Source organism: Uloborus diversus, chromosome 3, assembly GCF_026930045.1.
Source record: "Uloborus diversus isolate 005 chromosome 3, Udiv.v.3.1, whole genome shotgun sequence".
NCBI lineage: Eukaryota > Metazoa > Arthropoda > Arachnida > Araneae > Uloboridae > Uloborus > Uloborus diversus.
In genome coordinates this window covers 159,659,361-159,676,340 of record NC_072733.1, presented here as the reverse complement: position 1 = coordinate 159,676,340, position 16,980 = coordinate 159,659,361, and the positions used below count along the sequence as shown (strand labels likewise).

At 33.5% G+C, this 16,980-nt stretch overlaps 1 protein-coding gene across 1 annotated transcript in view; it reads left to right on the top strand.

Moving 5' to 3' along the window:
- The window catches only part of LOC129219221 (BTB/POZ domain-containing protein KCTD3-like), a 151,812-nt gene that overhangs the window by 106,020 nt on the left and 28,812 nt on the right, over positions 1-16,980 (top strand). The window contains exon 16 of the mRNA XM_054853546.1: positions 16,021-16,153. Within this exon, the coding sequence (XP_054709521.1) occupies positions 16,021-16,153 (133 nt within the window). The remainder of the gene's footprint in view (positions 1-16,020; positions 16,154-16,980) is intronic.

Here is a 16,980-nt window from a genome sequence, read left to right as displayed (position 1 = left end):
GAACAGATTAAAAAACATATTACAATGTGTGTGGGTAAGATGAGATGGTATCCCATCATGCCCCTCTTAAAATATCTCGTCTTGCCCCACTGACGCCATTTGCGTGTTCTCTGAATAATCAAGTTAAGGTTATAAATAAAATTACATTAAATCACTGTAACTGTACCCTTTTGAGTAGTGGATTATAATTATATGATAGCAAAAAAGATTAGTAAAATCGTAATCACCAAACTACACTTGAAAAACAGATCCAACAAAATAAGAGCACTGCAAAATGCACAAAAATTGAAAGAAAAACTTTATATGTTGCAAATGCAGCGCGCAACCTGGTTCATTCGACCAAGGTGGTTTCTCCTTCTCCCACCGCAACTACTTGACTACTTTTTCAATAGATATCAGCACTCACCTAGTGAAGAGCTTCAGTATCTCCTCTTGCCCTGCTATCTCATCTTGCCCCACCCTCCCCTACTTAGATAAGTAACTATCTTCAACTGTAAGAACACTAACAAACATTGAAGAAATAGGGAAAACAAAACCCAATAGAAAAATCTTACAAAATCAAACTATGTTCCTGAACATTGTAAAAAAAATGCATTCAAAAATCTGTTCGCTGACCATAACAGGCATGGGGATGGTTCCTTGCAGCTATCGACACTGTCGGCCAGCACCCTCTTGAAGAGTTAATTTACCCTGCCATCTATTAGGAATTCATTGAACTAAGCAATTAATTAAATGTTTAATTTTGAAATTAAATATATTTCGGTCAATCTGATTTAAAAAAATAGCCTATAGCCTTCCTCAAAGAGTGGATTATTCAACACAAAAATAATTTTTCAATTCGAACCAGAAGTTCCTGAGATTAGCGCGTTCAAACAAACTCTTCAACTTTGTATTATTAGTTAATTAATGAGAAAAATAAGACAATGATACGTATACATATATATATTTTACAAATCATTTTTAGCATCATTTAGAATTTTCTCTGAAAAGCACCCTCGAGATTTGCTTCATGGCTGACTCGAACCTACGCCCATTGGATCTCAAAATCCACTTTCAGGTTGAACCACCATCGTTACGCATATTATCTGTTCCTTGCATTTTATATCTTAATATAAATTTTCTGGCTTTCATAACATTTTTTATTGTTGCTCCATTCCTATTATTCTTAGCGTGATGTTATATAGCCTATAGCCTTCCTCAATAAATGGACTATTCAGCACAAAAAGAATTTTTCAATTTGAACCAGAAGCTCCTGAGATTAGCACATTAAAACAAACAAACTCTACAGCTTTATGTTATTAGCATAGATAACAACAAAAATGATTCAGATTGAAAAACTATCTATAACTAGCCATCTGCTCTAATTTAGTATTTTTGAGCAATCACGATTGCTTATTGCTTTCATTTCACCGTCCTTGGCGTTGTGGTTCCTTTTTCAGCTTGGACCAGGGCTGCAGCACCACCGTCCACCGGGGCGGCGCGGCTGGTCCTGAGCACTGTCCACCGGAATCCACTTTTGCTGGGCGGTGGTGTCCATGTCCTACACACGCATGCTCATACTAATGAGCAAGAGAATGCTCAAGACTAATAATCTCCAAATGCAATAACCTAATTAAATGTATGACTAGAAATGCATGATTAAAAAATAGTTGAAGAGGACTTAAAAATAAAAACCAAATTTATTTGGTCATTTAGTAAAGTTAGTTAAATAAAATTAAAAACATTTGAAACAACGCGAACTAGAGCTGAGCTATATCAATCTATTATATATCTATTAAAAAGAACCCGCATCGTTGCATAAAAGCAAACGAACGCTCAAGTCAACCTGCCAGAGAGAAAACACCGAAGAAGTCTCCTTTCTACTCGAAACATTTCCTTTTATCGTAAGTGAACTCATTTGCATACGGACGCCAAATCACCTGATACACGCCAGCATAGCACCTGGCCAATGAGCATCAGGCACGTGCCGATCTGTTACGATGCATCACCGATTACGTGAAGGTCGTGATGTCATAGATCGGCGACTGCACGTGCGAGATACGTCATCAGGCGTCCGCATTAGAAGAAAGAAAAACATCGTTGAAAATTTCTCAATGATTAGGCAATGACTGATATTATGGTGGGATAAGTGGTGAGATGAATTCGTTAATTATTATATAAGGGGCGCTAGGCCAACAATGCCCCCCCTCTCACCATCTTATGAACATTATTTTCTTATACATTTAAAGATAATTCATTTCCTAACAAATCTCAATACCAGCTCTAGTTTTACAAAAAGATTTTGAATAAACATGATTAGTAGATTAGTTAAATACAACAACAAGCAAATTCTTTTATAACAAAATATCACTCAATCCGATTCCAGTCCGTTCAAACTGTTCCATTTTCCAAGTCAGTAAAAAAGTCAAATCAGTCCAATGTCATATAAACACATTCAATCTGCAAAAATTGAAAAACCTTGGCGAGTATACAAATACTTGGTATAAACACATTTGAACAGTACAAATATAAACTGTAAAACGCAAAAAATATATATATATAACTTTAACCCGTTCCCGATAGTTAAAATAGTTTACTTTTCCCACATTACTACATTTTCAAAAAAATTAAATTACTAAAAATATCACAAAAACAATTACATTACAAAAACATTTTCATTGAACTTTATTAGTTCAGATCGAGACAAAGGCTTAGTAAATACATCAGACATGTTATTTTTACTTCTAACAAATTCAACATCAAATATATCTTTATAAATTAAATCGCGTATATAAAAAAGCTTTACATCAATATGTTTTGTCCTATAATTTTCGATTGGTGATCTCACAAAATCTATTGTAGCTTGATTATCAACTTTTAATACAGATTTAATTTTGTGTTCCTTGTTAATTACCCCCTTATTAACACATTCATCAATGATTCTATCAAACCAAAGAAGTTCTTTGCCGGCCTCTGTCATTGCAATAAACTCTGATTCCATCGTTGATAAACTAATGCACTTTTGTTTAAATGTTCGCCACGAAATCGGCGATTTGTTAATGAAAACAATCTGACCTCCGAGTGAAGTTCTATCGTCTCTGTTAGAGGCGAAATCTGCATCAGAATATGTTACAACTTGAATTTCATTGCATTGTAATTTAAGTTTGTAATTTCTAGTTTTAGAAACATAGCCTAATAATTTTAATAAACCATCCCAATGCTTTATACCGGGGTTATTTTGGAATTGGCTAAAAATGTTTGTAGCGTAACTAATGTCTGGTCTTGTTCTGTTTGCTAGAAACGAAAGACAACCTAACAAATTCCTGTACGGTATTTTTGACATATCTTGTACATCTTGCTCGTTATTTGGACAATCTAGTTTAGTGTATATAATACCTTTACTTATCGGCAATGAGGAGATAGGGAGATTGAATTTCTCAAAACGTTCATAAATTTCTTCAATATAGCCAATTTGACTTAATGAAAAACAATTCAAATCCTCCTCAAATTCCACGCCTAGTAATTTTTTAGTTTTACCTAAAATTTTTAAATCAAAGTATTTTTGTAACATTTCTAAAACAGTTTGTATATCATTTTGACTCTTTCCAAATAAAACAATGTCATCTACATACAAAAGTAAAATTACAGAAGATTTATAAATATAGACACAGTTACACCATTCAAATTTACAAAAACCTATTGAAATCAATATTTCTTCTATTTCGTAAAACCACAATCGTCCACTTTGGTGGAGTCCGTAAATTGCTTTATTTAGCTTACAATATAAATTTTCCATCCCCTTTTCTACAAAACCAGGTGGTTGTTTCATATAAATTGGTTCTGAAATAGGTGCATAAAGGTAAGCATTTTTCACATCACATTGGATGTTTACCCAGTTTAATTTTACCACCAAAAGAGAAAAGAAAAATCTTATAATGCTGAAATTTACAACTGGCGAGTACGTAAGATCATAACTCTCATATTTCAATTGAGAACTCCCTAAAGCTACTAGGCGACTTTTGTATCTCAAAATTTCCCCATTTTCATTTCTTTTGACTGTAAAAACCCAGCGAGAACCAATTGGAGTAGAATCATGCGGTAATTCGACAAGATTCCACACTTTGCGATCTTGCATCACTTTTAATTCTTCCCGCATTGAACTTATCCAATTGTCTTTTTCCCGCGATTTAAGGGCTTGTTTGTAAGTGTTAGGAATAATGATTTGATGTCCTAGTCATGCTTGAGAAAATTCATTAATTACGTTGCTGTTTACAGAGTTATCAATCTCTCCTTCAGTAGTATTTTTACCTTTAAAGCAAAATATGTCTGGTTGATAAACAATATTATTTTTTCTGCAATATTTCTTTACATCATAAATTGATCTCAATCGTTTGTTGCTTCCTTTTTCAAAATAATAGATATCGTTACGAGACCCATCGGGTCTTGGTACGACTTTTCTTTCCCATTTTGTTAATTTTAAACATTTATCACTTTCATCATCTGATGATTCAGTTTCCCCCCTATCTGATTCTTCCGTTTCTGAATGAACAGGTGGTAGTTCAGGAATTTTTAAGATTTCCTCGTCAGGAATTTCATCTTCATCTGATTTTGGTACATTTAACCATTCTATGGTGCCCATCACGACTCCACTGCGTTTAGACTCAAATTCGTCTTTGAAAAATTTTCCCTCATTAAATCTGACATTTATGGTCTCTATAATTTTATCATTTTCTGGAATCCAGATTCGATACCCTTTTGTCCGAAATGCATACCCAATTAAAATCCCTTTTTGGGCTTTAAGATCAAGCTTTTGCCGACGTTGCTTCGGTACACCAACGTAGGCTACGCATCCAAATGGTTTCAAATGTCTGATTGAGGGTGATTTTCCCCCATATAGCTCAAAAGGAGTTAGTTTTTGATCTCTATGACATACGCGGTTCCAGGTGTACGTGAAATACAACATGGCTTCAGGCCAAAAGTTTTTACCTATACCACTCTCTTCTAAAATTACCCTAGTACCATCTGCCACAGTTCTGTTAAATTCTTCAGCCACCCCGTTTTGCTCAGGGGTATAACTATTAGTGAATTCATGTTTTATTCCTTCATTTTGACAAAATTTACTTAAAATTGTATTTGAAAATTCCCCTCCATTGTCAGTTCTTATTGCTTTCAGCTTTGTTCCCAGAAATCTCTCTGCCCTTTTAATATGATTAATGAGAATTTCTGCTGCCTGATTTTTATTTTTCAATGGGTACAATGACGTTCTACGGGAATAATCGTCAACAACTGAAAGAAAGTATCGTTCACCTCTTCTACCTTCAATACTCGATGGCCCCCAAATGTCACTATAAATTAATTCTAAAGGTTTCTTTGATCTAATTTCGTCCATTGGTTTGAAAGATACGCGTCTGAACTTTCCTAATTTACAATCTTCACAATTTACTTTATCATTTTTAAAAACTGGTAGACCCCTAGTACATTTATATTCAGCAGTTTTCTTTATATTATCGACATTTACATGAGCAAATCTTTTGTGCCATAATTCTAAGCTTTCAGTACTACTAGCTTCATAATTAACATTTTTATGTACATTTTCTGAAATTACCTTTGGGTTAACAAAATAAATGCCATTAGATAGTTTAACTTTAAAAATTATTTCGCCATTATCTGATACAGTTACCAAACCTTTTCCCCCTTTAAAACATGCTCCTGCTTGGTCAAATCTGGGACCAGACAGTAAATTTCTTCGCAAATGCGGCGAATACATCACATTTACTAAATTAATGGTCTTAGGACCAAACTTTAACTTTATCTCTCCAACCCCCTCAATTGGAAAAACATGATTTTGGACTGCTACGGCCATCTTTCGATCATTTACAGGTTCATATTTATGGAAAAAGTTCTTATTATTTGCAAAGTGATGGCTGGCCGCCGAATCAAATGCCCATGATGAAGGATTACAGTCTATCTCGTTAAAGTTCGCTTCCGAAATAAAAAATGTTTTGGAAGGGTACTCACACTTTTTCGGCGATGAGGAGCTGCCTCTTCTGGTATACTGGTTCCTGTTTCTTCCTCTTGACCTCCTCTGGCCATAACTTGACTTCTTGGAGCTTGTGGATGGACTTCCCCCGCGGTTCCTCTCTGGAAAACTACAATCTTTGCGGATGTGGCCTGTACGTCCGCAATTATAACACGATCTTTTTTCCTTTTTTGAAGCAACGTAGTTGGCGCTAATATTATCCTCGTCCTTCAGCTTTAATCTGCTCTCTTCAGAAATTAAGTCCTGTACTATCGCATCAAAAGAAAAATCCTCGGGTTTCTTTCTCAAAATTGATTGGCAAATGCTGTCATATTCCGATGGAAGATATCTCAAAACTTGAAAATTTAAGTATGACTCCGAAAAATTCTTGTCGATTCCCTTTATCCTGTCATAAATTCGACGAATTCTTGATGCGAAGAGATTTATGGATTCGCCTTGCTCAATTCGACAGTTTGTTAACTCAGTAAAAGTTCTCATATGCACACACCTGTTATCAGGATAAAAGTGTGCTTTTAGACATTCCCACGATTTTTCTGGCGACTCACAATGCTCTATTATCCTTTTGAATTCGTTGTCTACAAACAAATATATTAAAGATAATGCCGCTCGTTCTCTGGCCAAAAACTCACGAACGTCTCTCTCAGTAAATCCTGAATCTTTAGAGACTACTGGCACTGTTTCCTTACCAGTTACAATGTCCCAGGCGTTTTTCTCCATCAGGACAAATTTCATATCTGCTGCCCATGACACATAATTTGTGCCATTTAATTTCTCAATAGTTATCTGGGGATTCGCCATTATTTCGACAGAAAGTCGGAAGACAATATCAATGAGCACTAATAATCTAATATTTATCATCAGTATGCTCTTGTCGAAAAAAAATCTTCTATACGGCCCCCCCATCGAAAATTATCACAGACGTCAAAAACATCATTTCCATCTCCAGTCCTACTGAAAATATAGGCTATCGAAAACAGAGTCCAGGTCGCCCATAACCTTTTAATGAGCAAGAGAATGCTCAAGACTAATAATCTCCAAATGCAATAACCTAATTAAATGTATGACTAGAAATGCATGATTAAAAAATAGTTGAAGACGACTTAAAAATAAAAACCAAATTTATTTGGTCATTTAGTAAAGTTAGTTAAATAAAATTAAAAACATTTGAAACAACGCGAACTAGAGCTGAGCTATATCAATCTATTATATATCTATTAAAAAGAACCCGCATCGTTGCATAAAAGCAAACGAACGCTCAAGTCAACCTGCCAGAGAGAAAACACCGAAGAAGTCTCCTTTCTACTTGAAACATTTCCTTTTATCGTAAGTGAACTCATTTGCATACGGACGCCAAATCACCTGATACACGCCAGCATAGCACCTGGCCAATGAGCATCAGGCACGTGCCGATCTGTTACGATGCATCACCGATTACGTGAAGGTCGTGATGTCATAGATCGGCGACTGCACGTGCGAGATACGTCATCAGGCGTCCGCATTAGAAGAAAGAAAAACATCGTTGAAAATTTCTCAATGATTAGGCAATGACTGATATAATACTACTGTTTTTTTTTTTTTTTTTTTTCTTTTTAAAGCTTGGAAATCAAGAACCAATTTTGAATTTCTTCAAGCAAGTAGCAGAAATAGCTCTATATTCCTGCAAAATTTGGAAGTTGCCAAAAGTTTCCCTCATTTAAATTTTTTTGCCAATGTGAAGGGGAAAATCGCCATTTTACAAAATGTCACTAATAGTGCTGGACGATATATCGATATACCGCTGAACACCGGTTTCATAGCCATATCATAAAAACCATTTTTTTCAAAACCGAACCCATGATATATCACAGCCGGCGGTATATCGTAAACGAAACCGATGTCTTCGAATTTCGAATTCACCGACACTGGAATCGGCTGCACCAAACCGGTTGAATTGCGATCTCTCTGTTGGACGTTCGACTTGCCTGAAGATCGAAGATCGGTGATTCCCCTCCGAGACCTGCTGATTCGAAGACTACGCTCCCCCCCCTCCTCTCCACCGCACGATCGCTTCCCGTCGCATAGCGCGAACGGAGGAGTGTTACGTCATCGGTGCATCTGGCATGGACTACGCTTGCGCTGCTTTGAGGGTGGATGGAGGAAGGGAGGGGATACGCCTAACGATACCAGTATTTGGTAGCAAGCTTCGTCGTTTCGAATTTCGGAGGATATTCGAAGATTCGAATTTTGAACTTGTTGAAGCTGCTGAAACCGGTTTTTTCACCTTCGCGAGCTTCACCGAATTTATCACTCTCTTTTATTTGGAACTGTTCACTTGGTTTTCTGGCGCTTTATTAATTTTCTTTTCTCTGTTCTCCTTACTTCGTTGTTATCTTTGTTGTTACATATTTTGAAATAATTATTGTTGTTTATTGTTCCTATTGTTCTTTTTTTTACTTTCTTCTTAGTTTATGTTTTTAGACTGTTTGATGCAATTTATATCACTATAAGTTATATATATTTAAAACTTATTCTGAGAGGGGTACTCACAGGGAGGGGAGGAGGGGGGTATAGCACAACTTGTGCCATCAAAAAATTTTTTTTAACCGGTGGGGGGGGGGATATTTTTTTTATTTATTTAATTTTTTGATTTATTTTTAATCAAAAAATTATTAATTTTGTTCTGTTTATATTTTATTTCATTTATTTATTTAGTTTGTGGGTGTGTGTCATTGGCGTAGCACAGAACTTTTCTAATAAAATAATAATAATAAACCAATAATATATATAAAAATATTTAAAAAAATAAATGAAATAAAAAGGAGATCTAAAAAATAAAAAAGGGAGAGGGTTGAGAAAAGGGGGGGGGGGGGGCGATTGGCACCCCTGTATTCTGATGTGATTGGCTGATTGGTATCTGAATAGTATTTTATAAATTTTAGAAATTGTTTATATAATGCCAAAATCTTTGATGCAAATGATCCCAAGGTGTATGTTGTAACGCTCTTGTATTGTACCTATAAAGGTTGGGAAATTCTTCAAAACTCTCGTTTCAAATTAAAAAAAGTCATTATTAGCATGATCCTGTAAACAATGAGAGCCTGATTTTAATATGTATTTCATAAAGGTGTGGAGAAGGGATGCCATGATAAGTCCCCCTCTATATGTATACAACTGATTATACCGATATATCATGATTTTTACTTTCTGATATATCGCGATATGCAAATCCAGATATCGCCCAGCCCTACACTAAGTTCAAAACTGATTTTGAAGACAAAAGGAGTTAAAATACAATTTCAAAAGCAAGATATTTCTTTTGTGACACTTAGCACGTCATTGAGTATCAATTTCAGCGAAGCTGATACATTTCTTAAAGCTAGTGATTAAAAAATATAATACTTAATTATGAGAAAACTGAAATATTTTCAGTTTTTAAAACACTGTTAATAGTTAACTGTTATAAATTTGAAAAAATTGCTGAAAGCAGATGAATTGCTCTACTCTATAGATTGCAGCAATATAAAACTTTTACGTTTACATTAAATAGTTAGTAAAGTACAAGCCTTTAAATATGCTACATTTAGCATTTATGAGATTGCTGTTCAATTTGACCAATTTTTAATCGCATGTAACTACTAAAATAAAGAATAGTAAGCCAAAATATTTTAGATGTTCTTATATAGTCATAAAAGGAACCTGTATACCAAATTTCATAAAAATCTGTTGCTATGTGGCCATCACTTTTTTGTCATTTTTGCTCATTTTGTATGGAATGACCCATTAGGAAGTTTTTAATAACAAATTTTGGGTTCCAATGCAAGGAAAAAGATAATCGTTTATATACATATATATTTATTTATTTTCAATTATTACTATGAAAAATATGTTCTACCACATAAAGAAATTTTAGATATTTCTCTCTGTTGAAATTTTTTACTTTACAAACAGACTTACTTTCAAAATTTATCTTCACCCTCGTTTAACACTATAAACTCAAATGTTTTTAATGAAAGAAATGTATTTTTCTCTAAAAAATATGAAAAGTTGACACTATTGTGTGATGCAGCAAAGATTGACTTATGGTTTTTCCATACCATTTGTTTAAGGACCCAAGGGTTAGAAATTGTTTCTTTTTCAAAATTTAGATTTTTTTAGGAATAAACACTTGCAAGAAATGGTACAATGCAGCAAATTGTACAAAATTCTTAATTATACTTAAATATGTATTACCTTCACAACTGGTAAATTAGCCATTTTTTGTTGAATTTTTGAATATCATGGTTTCCAGGTTCTATTTTGATGCGGTTTTGGATATCATCCCTTTCACAAAATTTTTTTGGATTTCCTCCTTTTTGCTCTCTGACCACTCTCATCCTTGGATTATACACAGCCTCATATTTGTGCATCTTTTTTCCTCATGGCCAAAGTATTAAATCTTTTGAATCTTAGGATGAACTTCCTAATATTGCTTCTAGGTCATTCTCCAAAAAGTGTAACTTTTCTGTCACATGCTTTTTACTGAAAAAAACTTAAAGGAATTCATTTAACGATGCTTTTTAATATCATCAAAAATATATCTATTTAAACCTGCCAAAAATGTATTAATGATAATTTTTATTTTAATATATTTTTGGTTCACAACATTTGAATTCTCAGCTCCGTGGCTTGTCACACAGCTGGTGTGACCGTTTATGTTGCTTAATAACTTGTTTAATTAAAAGTATATACTTAGTTATTTATTATTCATTTCACAAGTGCCTCAAATACTGAATGTTTAAGTAGCTTGTGCCTTCTGTTCAACTTGGCTCTAGAAAAAGCAGTTTGAGACTCTGAATTAAATTCTCGCTTAACCATCCTACAAAGAACAGTCCAGCAGCTTGCTTTTGCGGATGACATTGATATTCTTGGGCGAAATAAGCAAGCTGTTGTTGAAGATTTTATCTTGTTTGAGAATGCAGCAAGTAAGATGGGTCTAACCATCAATGAAAATAAAACTAAATTTATGATTACATTAAACAGAAATGTAGATACAGCCCCTTTGAAAATAAAAGACAATACAGTTGAGAATGTCACGCAGTTTAAATACCTGGGCACAATGATCTCAAGCTGCAATGACCTATATATTGAGATTAAAAACAGGCTATCCATGGCTAATAGGTGCTTCTATGACCTTAAAAACCAATTAAATTCAAATTACATTAGCATTAAAACTAAAATAATTCTCTATAAAACATTGATAAGACCTGTTTTCCTGTATGAGAGTGAATGTTGGGCTTTCAACAGGGCAGAAGAAGAGCTTTCATTGATTTTTGAGAGAAAAATTTTAAGAGATTTTTGGACCAATAAAACAAGATAACTGTTGGAGAAGAGCTTATAACCATGAAATTTACAAAAGGTATGGTAAACCTAACATCGTAAAGGTTATAAAGGCATCTCGCATTAGGTGGCTGGGCCACATATTTCGATATGCAGATGCATTCCCCACAAAAAGTCACCTTCTCCAACATTGAAGGAAAACGCCCAAGAGTCAGATGGTTGGAAGGGGTAGAAAGGAACTTAAAGGTAGTAGGAGTGAACCGATGGAGGGCCATTGCAGGGGATAGGGTTAGGTGGGGTAGACTTCAACAGACGGTCTTGGCCTGCAACAGGCTGTATCACCAGCGAAGAAGAAATTACATTTAACTGTTGAATATTGTGTTTTAGTTCATTTTAGTAGGATAAAGAATCATGTCACACAAATTCTTCCCTCCGTTACCTAAACGCAAAACGCCATTTCTCTTTAACACATGGCAGTAATGAAACCACTTTTTATTTCCCATGATACAATCGGTCCCCCTTGCTAATTTTCAGCCCTAAAGAAGTTGCGAGAATTTTGTCGAAAAAACAAGAATATGGATTTTGTTTGAAAAACTACGTGTGGTTATTGTGAACTCTCACCTCCGTGAACTTGAATTTCAGGGATTTAAATTAATGTAAGAAAAGAAGTAGACATGTTTTCATATGTTTCTCAAGTGCAGATTGTAGCAACGAAGAAGAAACCTATTTCCCTGAAAAATGTATCCAATAGGCCTATATTAATGTAATCTTCCTCATCTCCGTTAATCTCACCTCATTGACAGACCTTAGCAACGTCATTATTTCTGAGGTTAAAATAAATGATGGAGGGGAAATACATCAATATTAGGCGTTCTATCAAAATTATAAATTGCCAATATGTTCTCAAATTTATTAAATACTATTTTAAACACGTTTGATCTAAAATAATTACTAAAAATTAAGCCATACTTTAATTAAGAGAGCTTAATATTAGATTTCCACTAATCATTAAAATAGCTCATTGTTTGCACAATTAACAAAATTACTACTTTGATATTAAATTGGCATCAATTTTTAAACATGAGAAGTTTTTCTTTTTTTTTATTTCCATGAAAATTGCATTTTTTAAATTTTTTAAAAATTATGAGTGAAATAATAGGAACTTATCTGGGCCATGGTTCATGGTTACTTCTAATTGGTAACACTTTCATGTAAAAATGAAAGAAAAAGAAAACAAAAGCTTTCAAAATTGAAAAATATTTCCATTCAAAAGTTATTTTCTGGAGAATGACCCTTCTGTTCTGTAAAATTGTTTATATTATGTATCTTGAGTTTTCCTTCTACACGTTCCATGCTGTGTAAAATAAACAACCCCAGAGTCAAAGAGGAAGCCGTCATTAAAGACTTAGCTTGCCTTTACTGATTGTCTTGAAGTAATTATTGTATTGTAATCATGATTTGTGTGAAGAAAAAAATATGTTTTTTTTTTAAATTAAAACTGATAAAATCTTATAAGTTATTGCATGGCATTTTTAATTTTACTACTAAAACTGAATGTTAAATGAAAATCAACTTTGTTTTTTGCAATTGTATTATTCGCTGTCGCCTCAAATTACACAAAGTTTTTTTTTCAGATTTTAAAATTCTTTTATTTTAAAACCATAAACATATATATTTTGAAAATTATAATTGTTTTTTGCCTTTCAATGTTGTTTGTTACTAAAGTAATCTAAGTTTTTTTTTTTCCGACAAATAATGTCTTCGAGTTGTGTAGATAAGTAAATATTATTATTGTTTTTGAATAGTTAAAATGATGTACTCATTCATTAAAACCTAATTTCTTGGTCAGAGAATAGTTCAATATGATTGGTTATTAAAAGGTTTCAATTTGTTTTGCATAAATATGTATATTATTTACGTAGATAAAACTACATAACTTCTATGCTTTCACTATTACTTGTTATTCTTGCAGCAACAATTATACAGCTTGAAAATTCAGTTCAAGATGATTTCCATATAAACATTTTAGTTTTATCATGACTAGATATGTTTTTGAGAGTGATTTCAATAATTTCTTATAATTCTTATTTCTAATGTTAACTGGTTACTGGAAGTGAAGTAATTTGTTTTAGATTTCCTATAATATTTCTTTGTAGATATTTTACTGTACTATTTTTACTAAGAAAAAAAGGAGCAACTTTTCAAAGTAGATTTTTAACTAACAGCTTAAACTGTTTTAAACACTGCATTTATTTAATATGCAATGGTTTTCCAGTACTGTAAAGAAAGGAAACCATTATCTTTGTTAATGTAAATCAGGGAAATTTGGTCAACTAAATCAGGGAAAGGCAGGGAACTTTGTTTTTTGCAGTTCCTGTCGCCACCCTGGTCGGTGTTTGCACCTTGCATTCACTCTGTCCCATCCCTCTCTCTCTCTCTGACCGAGGCTGGGTATTGTCATCCATTGTTTGGTGTTTTAGGGCTAATCTCCTGCCTACTTTAGTTCTTTAAACAGTGAAAAAAAAAAAAAAAAACAAGGTTATGCTTCAAATTTGGGTAGCAGCGAATTTTGAACTTCAAGAAATGGAGGTTTTACATTGAAGTATTCAAGAAAAGCAGGGAAAAATGAATGAGAAATTCAGAATCCTGGGAAATCAAAAAAATTCGAGATATGCAGTTTTTCGAGATAAACAGGTTTTTGAGATAGACAGGTTCGAGTGTACTAAGAAAGAAAGGTGAGAGAGAAATTTCTTCAGATACGCCGCACTGGCAGGTGCTAAATTTCAACTTTAAAGCACATATAAGCTGGAAATTAGTATGTTGATGGGATTGGGAAAGTGAAGAGTCGATAGCTATGAGTCATTCCATATCAAGTGATCTAGTGATCCCAACTCGACCATCTTCAATTTGGATGAAATTTTATAGTGGTGCTGAGATGCTCCTGAAACTAACCAATGCAAAGTTTTAGCTTCCAAGATCCAAATCTTGAGGATCTAGGATCTTCCCAAAAAGTGCTCCAAAATAGTAAATCAGCATTGTGAAATGAATTGCCATATTTGGGCTAAGGTTGCAGAAAATGTTTCTACAACTAGAAGCCTGGAATTTTGGAAGCTTAAAGTATGTTTGTCTGTTTATACGTTCAAGTATTTTTGTGAGTTTGAGCTCATTCGATTCTGCATAGCACACATCTAAACTTGTGGAAATGCATGGTGGGGAATTTTTTTTCTGGATTTTAGATTGTCATAACTGAACAAAAATAATTCAAAGGCTTATCTTCATAATTCTATCTTTAAAATACTTTTTTTTAAAATTGGCTACTGTTACAGAGCTTAAATATTGAAAGAGACTAATAGTGTTGCTGTGCTGAAAGGAGTTTGTGTTGTAAGGCCCTGTGAGGTTTTTAGTATTTGGTAAAGCTTAAGAAAGAAAATTAGAACGAAGTCTAGCAGATAACATTGATAGGAATCCTGAGCCTTTTTATTAATGCTAATTTCAGCTAAGCCTTTTATAAGTCAAATAGACCTACTGGTAGATCAAAATGGACCTAACTTTGCAAGAATGAGGATATTGCTTATGATTTTAAACATGTTAATGGGTTAAATTTTCTCACGGAAAGCAAGACAAGGGGACATTGTTTTAAGCTATTCAAATCTCAGACTAACTTGGAAATTAGAAAAAATTACTTCTTCAGTAGTGGGTCGTGGATATCAGGAACAGCTTACTGGAAGAGGTGGTAATGATCAAGGGGGTGGATAGCTTTAAGAGGGCCATTGATCTTTATTTGGGACATAAACTGACTAGGACCAGCCTAGCTGAGCCCAGAACCTGTTGTTGGTCATCACATTTACATTGTATTTTCTTAATCGGGTGTCTCTAGTGCTCGTAACAAACTCTGTATCTCAAAATTTGACATGAGCAAGAAGCAAACTGATGTACAGCTTGAGGATTTTGTGGTTTTTAGTGATGATACATTATTTGAAAAGAAAAAATGCAACCAGCTCCAAAAAAGATAATATTTATCCAAAATTTTTTGTAGAGTGTACCGAAGAATAAGTCTATGTTATCTATTAAACTAGTTTCAATGCTTCTCACTTGGGTATAGTACCACTAGACAGAAGGCTAAGCAAAATTATGCTACTTTTTTTTAAAAAAAAGGTCTAAAACTAGGCAGATAGTTAGACCAGTGAGTATAACTTCAGCTGTTTTAAGAAATTTTAAGCCAAGATCAAGCAAGATGATGAATTTTTCTCAAAAAGAGTAGTCTTTTGTTGGACTTACAGTCTCAGAAAGGGTAGGTCATGTGCAATTACTTTGTTGCATTTCTGTGATAAGATTACCATGATTTTAGATAACAAAACTTATGTTGATGTGTTTATATTGATTTTCAAAAAGCTTTCGATAAAGTATTGCATGTTGCTTTGCTGACTGGCTTGTATTGGAATGAGAGGAAAACTTTAACTGTTTTTGTATCTTTATCTTAAAATTTTAATTGTATGACAACTGAATCTAAAGTATTTTCAGCTAATTTGGATGTAAAAAGAACCTGTTACTGAGTTATCATGAAGTCGCTCTTTTTTTTTCTGCATGAACTAAACATTACAGTTTAGTAAGACCATTTTCAAATGAATAAGGTCTGTTTCATAAGAATATAAAAAACTTTTTTCTAGCTAAAACTTGATAAATATATACTTTTCTTTTTAAAACAGAATTTGCATAATTAGATCTATTGACGGTACTACAATAACTGCTTTCTGTGTCCACGAATGTGAAGGCTCAAATAGGATGGGATCAAGACCTAGACGATATATTTTCACTGGACATAGCACTGGTGCAATTCAGGTAAATTGAACCAATAAATTAAATTTTGCTGTTTCAAAGTTCCTTTCAGGTGTTAGTCTTTTAGCCTTAAATACTGTGCATCTTTCATTTCCATTTTGTTGAGTTGTATTGAAAAAGTTTACTATATTATAGAAGTGCTTTTAAAATGTCTAATTACCCTTCAAATGTTTTAGATTCATTTAAATGAAATGCAGAATGTGGGAGCTTTCTGTAATATATGGTAAACGTACATTAGAATTAGAAATAAAAGTAAATTTAAACTACATTATGTCCAATTACTGATGAAATTGTTTGTCCTGAATTCAATTTGATTAATTAGTCGTAGTTATAAAATAAATTATCAATCACCTCCAGGTCCCCCAAGCAAATAAAAAGATACTGTAGCCACTAGTTTTTTCTGAACAAGAATCTTTCAGAAGCCATGCGGCATTGAATTTGCCCATAAACTCTGAGAAATAAGTCTAGCACCTGTTTTTTTCCTGGCTCCTAAGCGTTTTCAATTTTTGTTGGACTCTGCACATTAGGATGGAGTGAAAATGGTCGAATTTTTTTTTTTTTTTGAATTTCAAATAGCTTGATATTGTGGGGCTACAAGTGAAACACACAAAGTCAAAAAGCCTTGTTTTGAGCAAACGCTGATTAAAGATTTTTTTTGCTTTTTCTACTTTGGTACTGCTATTATTTTATTATAAAAAAGTTAAAGCACTGGCATTTTCTTCAAAATCATGGAAGTTTTGATTCTCATAAGTTTATTTTTTATATTACACTAACGATAGATATGGTTAGGACTAATTATCGTTAACTATATGAATATGTGATTACAACAC